Source organism: Rhincodon typus, chromosome 13, assembly GCF_021869965.1.
Source record: "Rhincodon typus isolate 14 chromosome 13, sRhiTyp1.1, whole genome shotgun sequence".
Classification (NCBI taxonomy): domain Eukaryota; kingdom Metazoa; phylum Chordata; class Chondrichthyes; order Orectolobiformes; family Rhincodontidae; genus Rhincodon; species Rhincodon typus.
In genome coordinates, this window is record NC_063344.1 from 4493609 (window position 1) to 4516600 (window position 22992).

General features: G+C 45.7%; 2 protein-coding genes across 2 annotated transcripts in view; one reads left to right on the forward strand and one right to left on the reverse strand.

Moving 5' to 3' along the window:
- Positions 1-7887, reverse strand: part of LOC125484698 (putative protein TPRXL) — a 9766-nt gene extending 1879 nt beyond the window's left edge. The window contains exons 1-4 of the mRNA XM_048604483.1: positions 7618-7887; positions 946-999; positions 617-684; positions 260-358 (exon numbers count right to left, since the gene is read on the reverse strand). Coding sequence (XP_048460440.1) covers positions 260-358; positions 617-684; positions 946-999; positions 7618-7887 — 491 coding nt within the window. The remainder of the gene's footprint in view (positions 1-259; positions 359-616; positions 685-945; positions 1000-7617) is intronic.
- Positions 7888-8223: 336 nt separating this feature from the next.
- Positions 8224-22992, forward strand: part of LOC109917977 (sodium/potassium-transporting ATPase subunit beta-3-like) — a 56731-nt gene continuing 41962 nt past the window's right edge. Inside the window, exon 1 of the mRNA XM_020517874.2 lies at positions 8224-8702. Within this exon, the coding sequence (XP_020373463.1) occupies positions 8591-8702 (112 nt within the window). The 5' untranslated portion in view covers positions 8224-8590. The remainder of the gene's footprint in view (positions 8703-22992) is intronic.

Consider the following 22992-nt stretch of genomic DNA (forward strand, 5'->3'; position numbering starts at 1 on the left):
GGACATTGAGGAGGAGGTGGGTGAGGACATTGAGGAGAAGGTGGGTGTGGACATTGAGGAGGAGGTGGTGGATGAGGACATTGAGGAGGAGGAGGTGGATGAGGACAATGAAGAGGAAGTAGATGAGGACAATGAAGAGGAGGAGGTGGATGAGAACAATGAGGAGGAAGTAGATGAGGACAATGAAGAGGAGGAGGTGGATGAGAACAATGAGGAGGAGGTAGATGAGGACAATGAAGAGGAGGAGGTGGATGAGAACAATGAGGAGGAGGTAGATGAGGATAATGAAGAGGAGGAGGTGGATGAGGACATTGAGGAGGAGGTGGTGGATGAGGACATTGAGGAGGAGGAGGTGGATGAGGACATTGAGGAGGAGGTAGATGAGGACATAGAGGAGGTGGTGGATGAGGACATTGAGGAGGAGGTGGATGAGGACATTGAGGAGGAGGAGGTGGATGAGGACATTGAGGAGGAAGTAGATGAGGACAATGAAGAGGAGGAGGTGGATGAGAACAATGAGGAGGAAGTAGATGAGGACAATGAAGAGGAAGAGGTGGATGAGAACAATGAGGAGGAAGTAGATGAGGACAATGTAGAGGAGGAGGTGGATGAGGACAATGAGGAGGAGGTGGATGAGGACAATGAAGAGGAGGTGGATGAGGACAATGAAGAGGAGGAGGTGGATGAGGACAATGAAGAGGAGGTGGATGAGGACAATGAGGAGCAGGAGGTGGATGAGGACAATGAAGAGGAGGAGGTGGATGAGGACAATGAGGAGGAGGTGGATGAGGATAATGAGGAGGAGGTGGATGAGGACATTGAAGAGGAGGTGGATGAGGACAATGAGGAGGAGGTGGATGAGGACATTGAAGAGGAGGTGGATGAGGACAATGAAGAGGAGGTGGATGAGGACAATGAGGAGGAGGTGGATGAGGACATTGAAGAGGAGGTGGATGAGGACAATGAGGAGGAGGTGGATGAGGACAATGAGGAGGAGGTGGATGCTTATCCATGACAGAGCTCAGCTGCATCAGGCATGACAAATCAAGCAGGAGCTGATCCAGCTGCCCTCAGTGGGTGAGGCCTAGGAGCAGTAGACCATAATGGGATGTGAAATAGTCATTGATGATGATGATGCCAAGATCTGGGAAGCATTTGGGACCAAACTGCAGCTTGATCTCATTTTGTTTGTGGTCCCTTTTCAGGCTGTAAATAAAAATTCATGTTTGGAATTGGACTGATTGTTTGCCTCTCTGTGATGTTGCCTTCATGGACAATAACAAGGAGGTGGGTGTCCAGTGGGCAGTGGGGACAGGGTAACCTGGAGAGGGGGTTCAGATAAGAATGTATCTAAAGACAAATGTCTGGCCTAGTTTGATTTGATTTGATTTATTTATTCATCATCATGTGTATTTTGAAAAGTGCACTTGACAGCACCAACTTAAAACACAGAAAAATAAACCAAAACATAGAAGATAAAGGCAGAAAAGTTAAAAATAAAGTTGTCCAATTTACAGTCCTTCTTGTTAAGTGCCCGCCATAGGCTATGGGCCTGAGGGCCAGGCACGAGTCCATTCACCATGGCCACTGTCACTGGAACAAAACTGACCACTCTTTGATGCCAACTCACTTCCACTGATCCCCTCACTACTATGAGTCCTCATTGGATCTTGCCAATACAGACACCACCAACTCCATCAGCTACCGCACTGGCCCAAACTCGATTCTGCTGCCACCTTGAGTCTGCTTCGGGCCCACCTCACCGATGTGACCGCTGCTGATGCCGCAGGGTCTTATAATGGGCCCAAACTCACCCCACACCCCTCCATGAATCTGCGGTGAATGGGAGACACCACCAGTAAACCCTAACTTGTTTCCAACGCTACCGTCACGCTGGGCTCATAAGCCGTGACAAGAGCCGAGAGAAATGAGGCGGCATGTTTGAGGGAGGGTCAGCCCGTGTGCCGACAGCAATGGGGCTTTGTGGCGGCCGTACCAATACATCGCCAGTGAGGGATTGCCTTCCGAAGATGGTGCTGCTGCCAGGGTGCCAGTCTACTGGTGTATATCTGCTGAGTGGCCAGTTCCTCTGGGAACAGTACGCTGTAAGGTAGAGCTCAGATTGGGCAAGGAGGCATCTTGGGGATGAGTTGGTAGTTAATGAGGTGAGTTTGGGAAGGTATGACAAGAAATCTCACTGCGCCTCGTAGACAAAACCCTCTAAACAAAAACCTGACCAAATAGGAACTTAGTCAAAATTCATAAGATTAGCCCATGACTTCCACATCCAAGCTGTGAATCTTACTGACTTCAATCAAGTCATCCCTCACAGTTCTAAATTCCAGTGGAAAGAAACCCAGACTCTCTAACCCTTCCTCATAAGACAACTCGCTTATTCTACGTAGCAATCTCATAAACCTCCTTGAATATCCATCCCTCCTTAAATAAGGAGACTAAAACTACACATTATTGTGATGTGGTCTCAATAATGCCCTGTTTAAATGAAACATAACCTCCTTACTTTTATGTTCAATTCCTTTCATAATAAAGGACATCATTCCTTTAGCCTTCTCAATTACTTGCTTTTTTCATTCTATTCATTTGTGGGATGTGGGCGTCGTTGGCTGTGCCAGCATTTCTTCCCCACCCCTAGTTGCCCTTGAGAAGGTAGTGGTGAGCTGCCTTCTTGAACCACTGCAGTCCTCCTGCTGTGGGTTGACCCACATGCTATTAGGTAGGGAATTCCAGGCATTTTGACCCAGCAACATAAAGGAACTGTGATATATTTCCAAGTCAGGATGGTGAGTGACTTGGAGAGGGTGGTGTTCCCATGTATCTGCTGCCCTTGTCCTTCTAGATGGAAGTGGTCGTGGGTTTGGAAGGTGCTGTCTGAGGATCTTTGGTGAATTTCTGCAGTGCATCTTGTAGATAGTACACACTGCTGCTACTGAGCGTCGGTGGTGGAGGGAGTGGATGCTTGTGGATGTGGTGCCAATCAAGCGGCTGCTTTGCCCTGGATGGTGTCAAGTTTCTTGAGTGTTGTTGGGGCTGCACTCATCCAGACAAGTGGGGAGTATTCCATCACACTCCTGACTTGTGCCTTGTAGATGGTGGACAAGCTTTGAGGATTCAGGAGGTGAGTTACTTGCCGCAGTATTCCCAGCTTCTGGCCTGCTCTCATAGCCTGTGTGTTTATGTGGTGAGTCCAGTTGAATTTCTGGTCAATGGTAACCCCAGGATGTTGATAGTGGGGAATTCAGTGATGGTAACACCATTGAATGTCAAGGGACGGTGGTCAGATTGTCTCTTATTGGTGATGGTCATAGCCTGGCATTTGTGTGGCACGAATGTCACTTGCCGCTTGCCAACCCAAGCCTGGATATTGTCCAGATCTTGTTGCATGTGAACATGGACTACTTCAGTATCTGAGGAGTTACCAATGATGCTGAACATTGTGCAATCATCGGTGAACATCCCCACTTCTGACCTTATGATGGAGGGAAGGTCATTGATGAAGCAGTTGAAGATGGTTGGGCCTAGGACACTACCCTGAGGAACTCCTGCCGAGATGTCCTGGAGCTGAGATGATTGACCTCCAACAACCACGACCATCTTCCTATGTGTCAGGTATGACTCCAACCAATGGAGAGTTTGCCCCCTGATACCCATTGATTCCAGTTTTGCAAGGGCTTCTTGATGCCACACTCGGTCGAATGCAGCCTTGATATCAAGAGCTGTCACTCTCACCTCACCTCTGGAATTCAGCTCTTTTGTCCATGTTTGAACCAGGACTGTAATGAGGTCAGGAGCTGAGTGGCCCTGGCGGAACACAAACTGGGCGTCACTGAGCAGGTTATTGCTGAGCAGGTGCTGTTTGATAGCACTAATGGTGACACCTTCCATCACTTTACTGATGATCGAGAGTTGACGGGGCGGTAATTGGCTGGGTTGGATTTGTCCTGCTTTTTGAGTATAGGACATACTTGGGCAACTTTCCACATTGTCAGGTAGATACCAGTTTTGTAACTGTACTAGAACAGCTTGGCTAGGGGAGTGGCAAATTCTGGAGCACAAATCTTCAGTACTATTGCCAGAATGTTGTCAGGGCCCGTAGCCTTTGCAGTATCCAGTGCCTCCAACTGTTTCTTGATATCATGTCGAGTGAATCGAATTGGTTGTACCTGCTCATTCAGTTTTTATTACTCATGCTTGAAAACATCAAAATCCCTTTACACCTTGAAATTCTCCAGTCATTTTCCATTTTGTAATACTCTGCCTTTTCATTCTCCCAAACAAAGTCAACAACTTCACATTTCCCCACATTCTCCTCCATCTGCTACATTTTTTGTCCACTCACTCAATCTACCCAATGGTCAGTTCATTCATCAACATTGCAGCCCCCCATTCTCAACAAACAAACTAATAAAGCTTAAACAAAATGTAGGAGCAAATTACTGCAGATGCTGGAATCAGTACTGAAAACAACAAATGCAGGGGATCACAGAGGGCCAGACAGCATCCATGGAGAGAGAGCCATCTAACGTTTCAAGTCTGGATGAAGCTCTGGTGAAGTGTCATCTAGACCTAAAACGTTAGCTTGCTCTCTCTCCATGGATGCTGTCTGACCCACTGTGATCTCCAGCATTTGTTGTTTTCAGTATAAAAGCTTGAACTTCTTCTAATTTAATCCCTGTGGAGCTAATCCTTGGAAATAGTCTTAAACCTAAACTGAATTCTAGCTTCACACCAAATGTATTACTAAAACTAAGTTCTGTCAACTCCATAAAATATCCACCATCTCTCCTATTTCAGCTTAGTCACTACTCCATATCCTCATGATTTCCCCTGACGAAGGGGCAGCGCTCCAAAAGTTTGTGATTTCAAATAAACCTGTTGGACTACAACCTGGTGTCGTGTGACTTCTGACCTTGTCCACCCCAGTCCAAGACCGGCACCTCTACATCTATTCTCACACACTAATCTTCACAAACTACAATTGATCTGTAGTACATTGATCCTTGGTTCTTCTGGTATGTTACATGGTCATCCATTCTAAGCTACAGTGGCTCCCAATCACAATAGATCAGTTGTAAAATCATCTTTTTCCAAATAGACAAAGATCCTTAGACAGCATCTTCCAAACCCATGACCACTTTCATCTAGAAGGATTTGGGCCAGCATTTTCATGGGAACACCTTCCCCTGCAAGTTCCCTTCCAAGCCACTCACCATCCTGACTTGGAAATATATCGCCGTTCCTTCACTGTCGCTGGGTCAGAATTCGGGAATTCTCCCCCTAAGGGCATTGTGGGTCAACCCACAGGACATGGACTGCAGCGGTTCATGAAGGCAGCTCACCCCCACCTTCTCAAGGGCAAGTAGGGACAGGCTACAAATGCTGGATCAGCCCACAACACCACGTTCCACAAATGAATGAAGATAAGGTGATAATGACCATCTCTCTCTCCTTCCACAATCTGTATTCTCCTCTGGCTGCGCACCCTATATCCATCCTGCATTCGAACAGCCAGTTACTCCTGGTTTGTTTACCCTTCCGGTCCATCATTAACAGCTATTCTTTCAGTACTCAATCTACCTTGCTAACCACATCCCTGACTTCCAAAGGTTCTTTAAAATTCCTGTTTGCATCATGGCTTTGTACCTTTGGGAAGACAATAATACCTAAATGGTATTATTGTTGGACTGTAAATCCAGGGACCCAGGTAATGTTCTGAGGACCTGAGTTCAAATCCCAACCATGGCAGATGGTGGAATTTGAATTCAATAAAAAGATATCTGGGAATTTAGAATCTAATGATGACCATGAATCCATTGCCGATTGTCAGGAAAAACCCATCTGGGGGTTCACTAATGTTCTTTAGGGAATGAAACTGCCATCCTTACTTGGTCTGGCCTACATGTGACTCCAGACCCACAGCAATATGGTTGAATCTTAACTGGGCAATTAGGGATGGGCAATAAATGCTACCTGGCCAGCGACGCCCTCACCCCGTGAATGAATAAAATAAAAATTTCCCCTTTTAAAATTCTGCTGGTTGTCCATTTCTTTTGCACCAGTTCACACATAGATATTACCTTGGGCTGAGGTGGTCCTCTATCAATATTCAAGCTGTTGTCACAAATGCTGAGGAGGTACAACTTTGAATAATGTTAACTAACAAACTGTGGCTTCGCCTTTTGGCCATGTGTAAACAAGGATTCTTGGAGGTGTGGCATCCACATTAACAAACATTTACACTCTCCATCACCAATGCGCAGTAGCACAAGTCAGGAGTGTGATGGAATACTCCCCATTTGCCTGGATGGGTGCAGCCCCAACAACACTCAAGAAACTTGACACCATCCAGGACAAAGCAGCTCACTTGATTGGCACCACATCCACAAACATCCCACTCCCTCCACCACTGACGCTCAGTAACAGCAGTGCGTACTATCTACAAGATGCACTGCAGAAATTCACCAAAGATCCTCAGACACCACCTTCCAAATTTTTTTTTCTTTATTCATTCACAGGATGAGGGCATCGCTGGCTAGGCAGCATTTATTGCCCACCCCTAATTGCCCAGAAAGCAGTTGAGAGTCAACCACATGTGTTGCATTATGTAACCTTATCTGCCAAGGCTAACTCATATCGCTTCTTTGCCTTCCTGATTTCCTTCTTAAGAATGCCCCTACACTCTTTATACTTTTCAAGAGATTCAGTTGATCCCAGTTGTATAAATCCTTTTTTTATTCTTGACTAGAACTTCAATATCTTTATTCGTCCATTGTTCCCAAATCTTACCAGCCTTGCCTTTCACTTTACCAGGAACATAATGCCTCTGAACTCTCGCTATCACACTGTTGAAAGCCTCCCACTTGTCAGTCGTCCTTTTACCTCACTCTAATCAACTTTTGAAAGCTCTTGTTTCATACCCTTAAAATTTACCTTACTCCAGTTGAAAACTTTAATTTTTATGGAAGGCTTAACCTTTTCCATAGTTATTTTAAAACTAACAGAATTATGATCACTAGTCCCAAAGTGTTCCCCCACGAAAAAAATGACTCCTTAAATAATCTAACATTCAGCTTTCAATTCCAGATACAACAAAACTCACATTTAGGCCTCTCCACCAGCTCCACATATAAAAAATACTCACCTTCTTTAACATAATTTTTTTTGTCAAAAATCACTCTGAAACTTGACGGACACAAACTCCGTTGGAAAAAAAATCTCCTTCGCTTTTTAAATTTTTTTTAGACGTATTTTTGGAAATATTAAAGTTTAAAACAGTGAAAGAGAAGAACAACTTTCTTTAGACTGATGGTTGACAAACACATGGAGGTCCTTCCCACAAAATTCAGTTTAAATCTCTAATAACTTTCCCTCTCCTTCTCGGATTTCTTTCTTTCTCTCTCTCTACCTCTGCGCTGTGCCAGCTGCAGTGTGTGCTCACCATTTATGCCAGCGGCTGATGGATAGGATTCTGCTGGAGCTGCACCTCTGCCATTACCTGACCGGTATCTCCGCCGTATCTGCCCAGTGCCTCTGCCGTATCTGCCCCAGGTCTGGGCTTTATCTGCCTGTTATCTCTGCCGTATCTGCCCTGTATCTCACTGGCATCTGCCTGTCATCTCCACCGTATTTGTCCAGTATGTCTGCCATATCTCCGCTGTATCTGCCTGTTATCTCTGCCGTGTCTGCCCAGTATGTCCGCCGCATCTGCTTGTCATCTCTGCTGGATCTGCCCAGTATCTCTGCCATATCTGCCCAGTAACTCTGCCGCATCTGCTTGTCATCTCTGCTGTATCTGCCCAGTGTCTCCGCCGTATCTACCTGGTAACTCTGCCGTATCTGCCCGTTATCTCTGCCGTGTCTGCCTGTCATCTCTGCCGTATCTGCCAGTTATCTCTGCCGTATCTGCCCGGTATCTTGGCCGTATCTGCCCGGTATCTCGGCCGTATCTGCTCGGTGGAGAATACTGTATCCAGTGAATTGCAACATCCTCCCAGACTGATACATTCTCTGGCTGTGAGCGCGCACCTCACACTCAGCGGCTTCTCCCCCACACCCCGGGTCTCCACCGGTGGAAGAAGGGGGAGGGTCGGTGGTGCGCGCCTCGCACCCGCGCCTCGCGCGCTCTTTCCGCGAGCACGCGCGCCCCTCCTCCTCCGCCCCCGCCCCCAGAGGCGGCGCGCGCTGGCTGCTTTGCGCAAAGCGCATGCTCGTCGTTCCTTAAAGCCGCGGGGTAGGCGCTGCGGATTATTTACTGCAGCGGGAGGAGAGAGAGAGAGAGATAGGAAGGAAGAAAGAAGAGAGTGGAGAAACAGACAGACTGTAGATAGATAGATAGAGAGAGGGAAGACAGACAGAGGAAGAAGAGAGACATAGAGAGAGGAAGAAGAGAGACAGATAGAGAGTGAGAGTGAGGAGAGCTGCAGCAATCGGGGAGATCTTGCTGCTGGAAGCCGGCTGCTTCTCACCCCCCACCCCCCCCGCCGCCGGTCTCTCTCTCTCACACACACACTAACTATCAAACACCACCCACCCACCCTCCTCCTCCTCCTCCGGTCGGTTTCTCGGTGACACCATGGCTGATAAAGACGCGAAGAAAGATTTCGAGGAGGCAGAAGGAGGATGGAAGCAGTTTATCTACAACCCGGGCACCGGGCAGTTCATGGGCAGGACCGCCAGCAGCTGGGGTAAGGAACCGGGGTTTGGGGGGTGGGAGGGATGTGTTGGGGGGGAATGATGCTGCGGGGAACAAGTGCATTCACCATCGCATTTATCATCATATTCACCATCATATTTACCACCCCATTCACCATTATATTCACCATCATATTTACCATCATATTCATCATCCCATTTACCATCACATTCACCATCATATTCACCATCCCATTTACCATCCCATTCACCATCATATTCACCATCACATTTACCATCCCATTCACCATTATATTCACCATCACATTCATCATCATATTCACCATCCCATTCACCATCCCATTTACCATCATATTCACCATCATATTCACCATCATATTCACCATCACATTCACCATCACATTCATCATCCCATTTACCATCCCATTTACCATTATATTCACCATCCCATTTACCATTATATTCACCATCCCATTTACCATCACATTCACCATCCCATTTACCATCCACGCCCCCACCCCCACCCCCACCGTATCCGGCTGGGGGCTGCATGCGGATCGATTGGAAAATGTAGGAGCATCTGGTGTGTGTTTGACAGCCCCTCTGATGGCTGAAGACTCGCCTCTAACGAGGGGATTAACACTGCGGATGCTCGGTGCTGAACCCCAGCCCGGGCACACGGGGAGACACCGCATTGTTTTACCCGCAGTGCCAGCGCTGATGGAGGTGGGGGGGAGCAGGGGTCTCTCTCTCTCTCTCTGCCTCCCCCACCTTTGCTCCGCTCAGTAAGAGATGAGGCTGGAGAAATAAAAGTGGGTGGTGTTGTGGTGGTGGGGGAGCTGATGGTTGCAGAGCAGGGAAAAATGAATTAAATGCTGAATTGAGACAGAGGTGTCAGAAAGCGGTTCGGTTTGGTGGCGGATTGGAGGGTTTGGGATTGGAAACTGCGCATTATGCGGTGCATGTCAGTCACAATGCTGGCGAAGTGTTAGCGTGAGCAAACTCCTAACGTTCGAGCTGGTTTGGGCTGCTGCATTTCCACCAGCCTTCCCCCACAACACCTCCCCCCTCCTTCCCCCTTCCCCCCAGCTCTCTGCTTTTCCCCTTGACTGAGCATGGTTTTAATATTCCCTTAGATCTGGGCGAGGCGCTGACTAATTCCACTTGACGCTTTGATTTTTTTTATGATGGAGCTGGACGCAAAATACTGTCTTATTTATTGTTTGAGAAACAGCATAAGGGAATTGACACCTGATTTTATACTGAGGTTTCACTCACAGTAGTAACACTGCATCATCTCTATTTATTTTAGTTGAAGGTCTTGATTCGGATTTTATTGGTAGCTTTTGGAATCCTGAAAGTGATCATTTTTTGAAAGGGAGCTGTAATTTTTCCTAGTTGGTGCAGAGTGAATGAATCCCTGTGGGTGAAAAAGCTGGAGGGGAAAACTGCATCAACAGCTAGTGTTTAATGCAGTCTGTTTTTAATTCCAAGTTGTTTCATTAAAGTTAATTGATTTTATCTGTAAATTTCCTCTTTGTATTGCTTTACTTGCATAATTTAAACGAGTTAATAATTCAAAGGAATTTTGAGCAAAACCAATAACTCTCCAGCAATAAATTTATAATGTTTTTCCTGTCGCAATGTTCCATCAATTTGTTTCTTTGCAAGGGCTTCACAGAAACTCTCTCACCTTTTGAAACTTTGAATTTAATGCATCATTTTGGGAGGGGAGATGAAATCTTATTTGAGAACATTTTACTAGAAGACTATTGGAGATTTTTGTTTCAGGTTAAGCTGATATTGTTTGTGGGGGTTGAGGGCCATTCCTTCAATTAGTGCTGATGGCAGAGCAAAAAAAGGAGTGAGATTTAGCTACATTATTCATGTAAAATATAGTTTGATTTTTGCCTGACTATCAATTTCTTTTAGGATCGATGTGAAATAAATGTGACCTTGCCTGTTTTCTTTGATATTGTTTTAGCAATATTGCCCGAAGAATGCGTGAAGGGGGCGACCGTTCAAAATCATGAACCAAAAAATATATAGCTTTGCTATTCAAGAATAAATGTTTCCATTTATGGTGCTCCTCCATAAATTGTCTGTCCTTAGTGTATATCTAAACTCTGACTCAAGAGCCAGGAAGTAATGCTTTGTCAAGAACATCCATTTATCGTATGGTAGTGTGATCTTCCTTTGGCCTGTCTTGATATTTGCCCCTTTTTTTATGATTAATTTGTTTTGAATGACAGGTGGGGGGGTGGTGGTTTACTCGGAAATACAGTTTCTGAAACCAAATGAGCAATACCCAATTAAATAATGAGGGGCATGAATAGGGTGAATAACCAAGGTCTTTTCCCCAGGGTAAGAGTATCCAAAACTAGAGGGGCATAGGTTTAAGGTGAGGGGGGAAAGATTTAAAAGAGATCTAAGGGGCAACTATATTACGCAGAGGGTGGAGTGTGTATAGAATGAGATGCCAGAGGAGGTGGTAGGGGCAGATACAATTACAACATTTAAAAGACATCTGGATGAGTATATGAATGGGAAGGGTTTAGAGGGATATGGACCAAATGGGTCTAGATTAATTTAGGATATCTGGTCGGCATGGATGAGTTGGACTGAAGGGTCTGTTCCCGTGCTGTGCTACTGTATGTCTCTAATTATGTTGAGTGTCCCATCAGCTTGTGAGAAGGGTATGAGAAGTTAGTATGGCTGTTTAGATTGTGAAGAAGGTTTCCGTGTACAAGATATAGCCCTGTAAAGAGCCTGACCCACGCAGTCAACTCTGCCAAAAATACAAACTATTTTGGGTGGGGTGTGGCGGGGCCAGCATCAATGTCACTCTTAGAACGTTGTGCATTTCTTTTAAAAGGAGCTTTTTAACACCTCCCCCCAGCCCTGACATCCTTTCCCATTGTCCTGTTTGTAATATTCCAATGCAGACATGCCCAGGTCTGGACAGACAGGTGAACTAGAGACACCCAAGCACTGTAATGAGATTGTGAATACTGAAACTCTTAATTTTAAATAGTATACTCCAAACAGCACCCGGTAAGAAGGAGAACTGAGAAGCAGGAAGTGTGGGAGCTTAAAAAATGGAGTTGAACTACACTCAGATCCATACCTATGGTAAGGAATCTGACCTCTCAGTAACTAATGAAATCAATACCTGGGACGACCTGAGGATAATTACTTAATCACAATATTTTCCTTCCCATTTAATCTGTTCAGAATTGAATTCCCTTTGGCAATTTTATTTGAAATGAAATATTGTCATTGGATAGTGGTTACACTGCATGTGTGAATCTAAGGAAAGGATTTATCCTTTTGCATTAGAGATAGTAGGAACTGCAGATGCTGGAGAATCTGAGACAACAAGGCGTAGAGCTGGATGAACACAGCAGGCCAAGCAGCATCATAGGAGCAGGAAGGCTGACGTTTCGGGCCTAGACCCTTCTTCAGAAATGGGGGAGGGGAAGGGGGTTCTGAAATAAATAGGGAGAGAGGAGGAGGCGGATAGAAGATGGATAGAGGAGAAGATAGGTGGAGAGAAGACAGACAGGTCAGAGAGGCGGGGATAGAGCCAGTAAAGGTGAGTGTAGGTGGGGAGGTAGGGAGGAGATAGGTCAGTCCAGGGAGGACGGACAGGTCAAGGGGGCGGGATGAGGTTAGTAAGTAGGAGATGGGGGTGGCGGTTGAGGTGGGAGGAGGGGATAGGTGGGAGGAAGGACAGGTTAGGGAGGCAGGGACGAGCTGGGCTGGTTTTGGGATGCAGTAGGGGGAGGGGAGATTTTGAAGCTTGTGAAATCCACTTTGATACCATTGGGCTGCAGGGTTCCCAAGCGGAATACGAGTTGCTGCTCCTGCAACCTTCGGGTAGCACTGTCGTGGCACTGCAGGAGGCCCAGGATGGACATGTCGTCTGAGGAATGGGAGGGGGAGTTGAAATGTTTCGCGACTGGGAGGTGCAGTTGTTTATTGCGAACCGAGCGTAGGTGTTTTGCAAAGCGGTCCCCAAGCCTCCGCTTGGTTTCCCCGATGTGGAGGAGGCCACAACGGGAACAGCGGATGCAGTATACCACACTAGCAGATGTGCAGATGAACATCTGCTTGATGTGGAAAGTCTTCTTCGGGCTGGGATGGGGGTGAGGGTGGAGGTGTAGGGGCAGGTGTAGCACTTCCTGCAGTTGCAGGGAAAAGTGCCAGGTGTGGTGGGGCTGGAGGGGAGTGTGGAGCGGACAAGTGACTCACAGAGAGAGTGGTCCCTTTGGAAAGCAGATAAGGGTGGGGAGGGAAAAATGTCTTTGGTGGTGGGGTCGGATTGCAGATGGCGGAAGTGTCGGAGGATGATGTGTTGGATCCTTTTGCATTGTCTGTTGGATTGTATGTGGCACATAAATATTCTAAATGTCATTAAATTTTCAGGACATGAGCTACACTGGCAAGGCTAGAATTTATCTCTCATTCCTTGTTGATAATCATCATTGGCAGTCCCTCAGTGCAAGGAGGACAGTTGCCACAGAGTACAGCCCATAGCAAAAGCTTGTCTATGGAACCTTACAATTCAGGGACAGTATTGCACTGCAGCAACCATACAGTTCTGACTGATTGCCTGCCATTAAGGTTTTGGAAAGGATGGCAAGGCAAAAATCAACTGGTCTGCTTGTATCATGTTGGCACCTCCTGTGGCCATTGTGATTTGAACCCAGAACTTCTGGATCAGCAGCAATGATTCAGTCTACTGTGACCTTCCACCTGGCTGCTTTGAGATGTTGGTGGTGGAACATCTTGAATCACTGTTGTTCTTGGGTGAAAAAAGTCTGTTCTTCGCATGAATCAGTATCATAACCCTAATCAGTACCACTTTGATAAAAGTGTGTTTTAAACAATGCAAGTGGAAATATATGAGGAGTTAGTATTGGTGTTTAGATCATGAAGGATACTGCTTGGAAGGTCTCTCCCTGCACATGATATAGCCCTGGTACATCTTGGCTCATCCAGTCAGAAAGATGGTAAAATTTCCCATCTCCATTGCAATCCAGCTCCCAATGCTGTGATTCCACAGGTTTTACCTCCGGAAACTTAGTTAGGAGTCAATTCCACGTGTTGTTCAACTTTGTGTGAAGAAAAACATCTTGATATCAGTCGTAAATCTGCTCTTTTATAGTTTAAACTTGTTCCCTCTTGTCGTGCTCTCAGCATGTTTTGAAATAGTGTTCCAGGTTTATCTTTTCTAACCACAACTTATCTTTGTAGCTCTTCAAAGGTCATCTCTTGGTTATCTTCATTCAAGGCTACAAGTTTCCCGAATCCCTCTTTTAAACCCATTACTATTTTTCTAGGATTGGTGCCTTAATTGTTCATGTACTCCTTTGCATTTTTGTGACCAGAACTGAGCGTAGTTCTCTAGGACACCTTCAGATGACTTTATTATGCTACTGATTCTTATTTTAATGTTTCTTTCTCAGCTGCTACAAATCTATAGTTAACATTCTGGACAGATTTATAATATTTTGCAAGAGACTGGGCAGTTATCTTGAGTTAGAGGTTTATCAAGACACAATACCCCTTTTTGAATTTGTTAAATCTTTGTAATACATTATGAATTAACTGTTATTCACTGCTCTCTTGACCCTACTTCCACAAACTGCTGAGCAACCAGCTTCCCTTTCTGGCCCCGCTTTTCCTTTTGCAGTAATACATGGGACACGGGAATCACTGGTTAGTCCAGCTGTTACTGGTCATTCCTATTTGCCCTTGAGAAGGTGCTGGTGACCTGATATTGTAGATGGTTCTTTTGTGGTTCTCAAATCTTTCATCATTACTACCCGCCCAAAAAAAACCTACTTCTGATCGTCTGGCTCCAAAAAATACAATACCATCCCTAACCTTGATGCCTCTCAAACCCATGCCCATCTACCCTGCGACTCCAGATTTAAAGCTTTCCAGCCAAAATATCAGTCCCTGCCAGAGTGCTGAGATGCCTCAAAGTCACAAATATTATCCTCTGTGAGTGTGGCATAGTGGACCTCATTCTTCCTACGTTGTCTGTAACCTCTGGTGCAAGTGACCATCCCAAACTTCTCCAAAGCACTTATTCACTGTGTGACTGAATGGGAATGCCTTGTATGGTTTGATTGTTGCCTGTCTAATAGAACATAGAACAGTACAGCACAGTACAGGCCCTTCGGCCCACCATGTTGTGCCGAACTTTTACCCTAAACCTAAGGTCTATCTAACCTCCACCCCTACCTTATGCTATCACCCATATGCCAATCTAATAGCCGCTTAAATGCCCCTAATGAGGCCGACTCCACTACCCTCTCCAGCAATGCATTCCACGCCCTGACCACTCTCTGAGTAAACAACCTACCTCTGACGTCTCCCCTATATCTACCTCCACTCACTTTAAAACTATGCCCCCTCGTAATAGCTACCTCCACCCTAGGAAAAAGTCTCTGGCTGTCCACTCTATCTATACCTCTGATCATTTTGTACACCTCTATCAAGTCATCTCTCATCCTTCATCGTTCTAAAGAGAAAAGCCCTAGCTCTCTCAACCTTTCCTTGTAAGATCTTACCTCCATTCCAGGCAACGTCCTGCTAAATATCCTCTGCATCTTTTCCAACGCCTCCACGTCTTTCCTGTAATGAGGCGACCAGAACTGGACACAATACTCCAGATGTGGCTGAACCAGGCTTTTGTATAGCTGGATTATAACTTCACGGCTCTTGAACTCGATCCCTCTATTAATGAAAGCTAACACACCATACGCCTTCTTAACAACTCTATCCACCTGGGTGGCAGCTTTCAGGGAACTGTGGACATGAACCCCAAGATCCCTCTGCTCCTTCGCACTGCCAAGAATCTTTCCGTTAACCCTGTATTTTGCTTTCAAGTTTGTCCTTCCAAAATGAATCACCTCACACTTTTCAGGGTTAAACTCCATCTGCCACTTCTCAGGCCAGCTCTGCATCCTTAATTTGGGGATTTTCCTTAATCCTTAATAAGGCTTTCTAACTGTTGACTCATGAAGTGTGACTGGATCAGTTAGGATCATCTTCACTGGAGTTTAGAAACATTGAATCATAGAATTGCCACAGTACGGAAAGAGGCCATTCTAACCATCAAGTCTGCACCAACCCTCCAAAGAGCATCCCATCCCAACTAAGTCCAAGCCCCTCACCTAATCCCCGTAATCCCACATTTCCCATGGTTAATCCACCTGGCCAGCACATCCCAGGGCACTATGGGCAGTTTAGCATGGCTAATCCACCCTAACCCCTGTACATTTTTGGACTGTGTGATGAAACCAGAGCACCCAGAGGAAAGCCACGCAGTCACAGGGAGAATGTGCAAACTCCACACAGACAGTCGCCCAAGGATGGAATGGAACTTGGATCCAATGTGGTGTGAGGCAGCAGTTCTAACCATTGAGCTATCGTGCCACCCAAGAATAAAGAATAAAAATGAGGGTTGGGATGCTTCTCATAGAAACCTATAAAACTCTAACAGGACTAGACAGGGTAAACACAGGAAGAATGTTCCCAGTGACCAGGGAGTCTAGAACCAGGGTTCACAGTCACAGGCTTAGAACATTTTGGACTCGGATGAGGAGACATTTCTTCACCCAAAGAGTGGGGAGCCTGTGGAATTCACTACCACAGAGAGTGGTTGAGGCCAAACCATTGAATGTTTTCAGGAAGGAGTGAGATAAGGGCTAAAGGGATCAAAGGGTATGGGGAGAAAGCAGGAAGAGGGGACTGAGTGGGATGATCAGCCATGGTCATATTGAACGGGGGAGCAGGCTCAAAGTGCTGAATAGCCTATTCCTGTTCCTATACGTTTCTACTGGTCACTACTACAGAATACCTTGCAGTGATTTCCTTTCCTGTCACTGTATGTTGCCTATGGAGTTACCCAAAGTACAATCCTTGTGCCCCATTTTCCATTTGCCTTTTCTGAAGAAGGGTCTATGCCCAAAACGTCAGCTTTCCTGTTCCTCTGATGCTGCTTGGCCTGCTGTGTTCATCCAGCTCTACACCTTGTTATCTCATCATTCCAACACAGTCAGGTTTCAAATGTATGCTGACAGTAGCCTGCTATAATTCACCAGCATCTCTCTCAATCCCTTCAAATGCTTTTCCAACACCTAGTCCTAAATGAGCTGGAATTTTCTCCAAATAAACATTGGAAACACTAACACCATTATCTTTGACCCTCCTTCCTAAGCAACTGATACCATTTCCTTCATTGACCTGTACATCGAGCTGAAGGTTGTAAACTTTGTGCCCACTTTGATAATGAGCTGCGATTCTATCCAGCAGTGATTGTAACGAGGTAGGCCAGGTGCTGATTGGGGCCGCTAACCCACTCCAATCAGGGAGCCCTGACTGACAGATAAGAACAGGCGTGTCAGGGCTTCTGCTCCCTCCAGGACCTGGCTCTGAGGGAACTGGATCTGTGTTGTGTACAATGCACATGTGAATAAAGTGTAACTTGGTGACAGGATACTGGCGTTTGTGGAGTTATTTCAGTGGTGTTAGGAGAAAAACCCTGAAGAGATTCGCTTGCAACAGTCATCTTTGAGTTGGGGTAAGCATTTCTGGGGTTGTGCCGTTATTTGGGAAGCTTGACTCGTTCGATCCTGTCGTTGAAGTCTGGGCCCAGCATGTGGACAGAAAGTGTTATCTTTTCCAGGCAAATGACATTGGGGCAGATGAAAAGCAATCAGTAATTTCCTTGACAGCTTGTGGACCCACAGTTTTATTGGTTAATTAGGAGTCTAACATTCCCTAAGGCAACAGCTACTAAAAACCTTTCAAGTGTTGCAGATTTAGCTAGGGAATATCATGAACCCAAGACTCCTCTAATTCTGAGATGCTATCGGTTTTACTCAGCGGTTCCAGAACCAGGGGAGTCCATGTCGGGATTTTTGATGAGGCTAAGATGACTGGCAGAGGTATGTGATTTTGATTTAACCCTAAGTGAGATGCTGAGAGACCCTTTGGTATGTGGGATTAATGATGTAACTGCGCAAAACCGCCTGCTAGCTGAAGCCCAACTGGACTTCAAACAGGCTACAACTAGCTTTATCATTGGAAGATGTGGCAAGTGGAACATATGAGTTACAGGGTATCCCAACAGAGGTAGACATCCTCACCCAGGCTTGAGTGCAGCCAATTGCATAGCCACACTGAGGCCATATTCTAAACAGAGGGGACTCTAGGTCAGCCCACAGCAAAACCCCAAAATAAAGCCAGGCCTTGGATAAACAGTTAAAATTTTCTCGAGGATCCGGGCCAGCAGGCCATTGTAGTTGCTGCCAGTATGCAGACCTGAGACAGCAAAAGAGTGCCACTGGGCCTAAATTGAATAAGAGAGCTCATAGGCTGGTATCCAGTGCACATCCTGGAAAGTTCACTCCAGTGAAGATGATCCTAACTGATCCAGTCACACTTCATGAGTCAACAGTTAGAAAGCTTTATTAAGGATTAAGGAAAATCCCTAAATTAAGGATGCAGAGCTGGGCTGAGAAGTGGCAGATGGAGTTTAACCCTGAAAAATGTGAGGTGATTCATTTTGAAAGTCCAAATCAGAACCAATCAAAATAAATATCTGGTTAAATGGTCACCCAGTTCTAATGGAGGTCAGCACTGGCTTGGCTATATCAGTCAATGCGGAACCAGTCTTTACGAAGATTCACTGTGGACTCCAATCCTTAAGTTTGTGTAACACCTCGGCCAGGCTGAGAACCTATACCAGGGGATCTCCTCCAGACTGAGGGCACAACTTTGGTTCTGGACTCTTATGAGAAGCAGCTGGTTCAGTTATTACTGATTGTAGTGAAAGGCTCGAGCCAAGTCTGATGGGGCAAAATTCAACTTGTTTGGCTCAATATTTTTCAATTAGAAAATGACTGCCTGAGTGAAGTCCTAATTAAATACCTGGCGGTTTTTCAGGAAGGTCTAGGGACTATCAAAGGGGCCAAGGCCATGTTGTATGTTGACCAAGAAGCAATCCCACGATTCTTTAAGGCCCACTCAGTGCCATTTGCCTTATGGGCAAAAGTAGAGGCAGGAATCAGGAAGCTGGAAAGCGATGGAATCACCTAACCAGTACAGTTTGTGGAATGGGCAGCTCCAGTCGTACTTATTGTGAAGCCTAACGGGTCGGTTCACCTTTGTGAAGATTTCAAACAAGCGCCAAACCGCTTCTCAGAGCTGAATAAATATCCAATCCCTTGCATTGAGGACTTATATGTAAAACTGGTGGGGTGGGGCTGTTGGTAGCTGTCCTTCACAAAGCTGGACATGAGCCATGCGTACCTCCAATTGTGATTAGATGAGGATTCCTCGAAGTATGCTACAATTAATGCCCATAAGGGTTTGTACGTTGGTACATTGTACATTGTACATACGAGACTGCCTTTTCGGGTGTCATCAGCCTGTGTCATTTTCCAACGTGTGTTGGAGAACATTTTACCAGGTCTTCCCAGGTCACCATTTGTCTGGATGACGTGCTAATAACTAGAAAGACCAATAAAGAGAACTTGGAGCTAGTGCTTAAATGCTTCTCTGCGTGCTCTTTAGGACGGAAAAATGTGTGTTCCAGGCCTACTTACACGACAGAGTTGACAAGACCAGGTTACACCCATTGGAAGATAAAGTGGGGGCGATCAAAGGTGCCCCAGCTCCCATGTCTGTACCTGAACTTAGGTCTTTCCTTGAGTTGGTGACTTATTACAGAAAATTCATAAATAAACTGGCCTCCAACCTGGCACCCTTACATATGCAGTTGAACAAAAGTCAGCTTTGGAAATGATCTCATAGCCAAGTCGTAGCCTTTAGGGAAGTGAAGAAGCAGCTGTCATCTTCTAAAGTGTGGGCACACTGTGATCCCAAGCAAGATGTGAAGCTGGCAAGTGATGCCTATCCACTATCGGGGATAGTGTTAGCTCACTGGTGGCCCAGCAGAGAGGAATGCCTAATAATGTATGCTTCCCGGAATTTGGCTGAAGCTGAATGAAGATACGCCCAGATAGAGAAGGAAGGTTTGGTGGTCATCTTTGGTGTGAGAAAGTTCCAATAATACCTTAATGGATGTAAATTTGTCATAGTAACAGACCACAAACCCCTGCTGGGTCTATTTAAAGAGGACAGGACCGTGCCACCTGTAGCTTCAGGTCAAATTCAGCCATGGCCCTTATTCTGAGTGTTTACAATTACAAGTTGGAACACCATCCAAGAAGTCAAGTCACAAATGCAGATGCCTTGAGCCACCTCCCACTGGCAGATACATCCCGGTAGGGTGGCCAGTAGGAGAGTCCATTCTGGTGTTAAACTTCCAGGACACCCTTCCAGTCACCGCAGACAATATCAGTCTGTGGACACAACAAGATCCCATCCTGTCAAAACTAGAACAGCTGGTGGTGATGGGAGAAACAAACAGGCCATCACAGCCAGAATTAAAACCTTTCTGGACCCAGCAAGACCAGACCACAGTAAAGGGTGGCATATTATTACGGGAAGCAAGAGTGATTGTCCCGAGCAAAGGTCACCACCAGGTACTGGCAGAACTCCACCAGGATCATCCAGGGGTTTTCCAAAAATGAAGATGTTGGCAAGAAGTTATGTCTCGTGGCCAGAATTGAATGCTGACATAGCTGTGTTGGTGGGGCGATGTCCAGAGTGCCAACAAAATCAAAAATTATTGCCAGCAGCTCCCCCACATTCGTGGGACTGGCCAGGTAAACCCTGGACTCAGTTACACGTCAGCTATGCGGGTCCTTTCATGGGCTCAATGATTTGAGTTATTATAGACGCCCATTCAAAGTGGTTACATAGAGCTCATTCGTCAAACACAGGGATGACAATTGAAAAGTTGCGAACATCTTTTGCAATACATGGACTCCTAGACATGTTGGTCACAGACAATGGGCCATCATTTTCCAGTGGGGAATTCAAATATTTCCTAAAGTCGAGTGGCATTCAGTATAAAATAATCGCTCAGTACAATCTATCATCCAATGATCTGGCAGAAAGAGCAGTCCAAACATTGAAGACCGGCTTAAAGAAACTGCCTACAGCTTCAATCGATACCAAACTCTCCCAGTACCTGTTTGATTGTAGGACCAACCCTCATGGAGCTACATGGATAGCTCGGGTAAGTGAGGCAGTCCTGAAAAGTATGTGAACCGCGTGAAACCTTGCAAACGGGGCAGGAGCAAAACCTTTCCAGCCCCTCGGAACATCCGGCAATCCTGCTAGAACCTGTGGGTTCTCCCACTCTGCCTCGCATCGAGGAAACCTCTGAGGACAAGATGGACACGGCAGATGCTGCAGCCTCAATGCTGTTATCACCTGAAGAAGATTAATTTCTTCCGAGACGCTCCTGGTGTAAGAGGCAGGCTATGGTACAGTACGCGCCGGCAGTATCCAGGGTTGGAGGAACCAGACTGAGTGCAAAAATGTCCCAAGAGAAGCTACAGGGGTAAAAAAACACCCTACATCCCAGGGCTCAGAGGGGGAGGGATGTAGCGATTTGTAACAAGATCACCCAGGAGGACATCATAGAATAAGAGTTCCCTAATTGTGGCTGTTAACCTGGTCCAATCAGGGAGCCCTGGCTGACAGATATAAACAGGAGTGTCAGCGGTTCTGTTCACTCCGAGAGCTGGCTCTGAGGGAGCTGGATCAGTGTCACGTACGCTGCACGTGTGAATAAAGGGTGATTTGGTGATGGGATACCAGCCTTTGTGGAGTTATCTCATGTCCCGTATGTTATCTGTCATTAAAACTGCTTATTTCCACATCTCTGTTATCAGTGGGTTCTGCTCAACCCATCTGTGCTTTTTATGTCTTGTCTTGACAATTTGTTTGTTCTCCTGACCAAATCCAATCCTCTACTCTATAATCCTGAGCTCACTCAAAACCCTACTCCCTCCTTCCCAATTTTCACTAAAGTCCCATTTACCTGCCAGCCTGCGCTCTTTGAACTAAATTGACTCCTAATTTAGCAGGAACTTTTATTGTGGAAAAATCCATCCTTATGTTCAAATCTCTCTGTACCTCATCCTTCCCTGTCTTTGTAAACTCCTGGTGCTGTCCAGGAGCAGAATCACAGGAGTGTTACCGCATGAAGGAGGCCATTCGGCCCACTGTGTCGGTTGTGCATCCCTCTAGTTCATTCACCAGCTGCACTTTTTGCCAGCGAGATCCGAAAATCTGAAATGATTTCCTCCTTTTTAAGATACTTCTTAAACACTTGCTTTTGGCCAAGGTGTTAGTCACCTGTTCTGACGTCTCCTGCTTTGGATTGGAAGCAATTTTTTTTTAACATTTCTGTGAAGAGTCTTGAAACATTTTACTGAATTAAAGACATTGAAAGCAAGTGTTCTTATTAAAGTGATCCTGTGATGACCATCCAGTGATCTCTTTAATATTAACATTAACTGATGTATGGATGTTGGTGAGTCAAGTGTCTCAGACAGTGTGGATCTACATTACACTGGACCTGTCTCTAAGTCCTACAAATTAATGACAAACTATTCCCAGCATTTCGTTCTTCATTTTAGTTGTGCATACAATTCATAGGTTCTATAGATATCATCCATCATTTATTTTAGTCTGTTGTTATTGTAACAAAACAAACAAGAAACACCGAAGAAGAAGAGGAGTAGGCCATTCGACCCCTCAAGCCTGTTCCACTATTCAATAGGATCATGGCTGATCCAACATTCCTCCCATCCACTTTCCGGCCTTTTGCCTGTAAATCTTGATTCCTCAACTGATCAAGAATCTATCTATCCATCTCCGCCTTAAGAATACACAAGGACTCTGCCCCTACAGCTGTCTGTGGCAAGGAGTTCCAAAGACCCTGTGAGAGAAGAAATTCCTCCTCATCTCTGTCTTAAATTAGTGCCCCTTTATTCTGATACTATGCCCTCTGGTCCTAGACTCTCCCATGAGGGAAAAACATCCTCTCAGCATTTACCCTGTCAAATGTTGCTTATACAATACAGTACAATTCTGTCCTTTAGCTTTATCCCCTGTGTCTGATCAACAAGTCCGGATGCCTCATTGTAATTTGGCTCTAACAATCCACAGACCAGAGCTAGAAAAATGAAACATGTCAACCAAATTAATTCACATTTTTTCATGGAGTTAAAGTTCCAGCTGAATACCATAGATAGTAGGAACTGCAGATGCTGGAGAATCTGAGATAACAAGGTGTAGAGCTGAATGAACACCGCAGGCCAAGCAGCATCATAGGAGCAGGAAAGCTGACGTTTCGGGCCTAGACCCTTCTTCAGACAA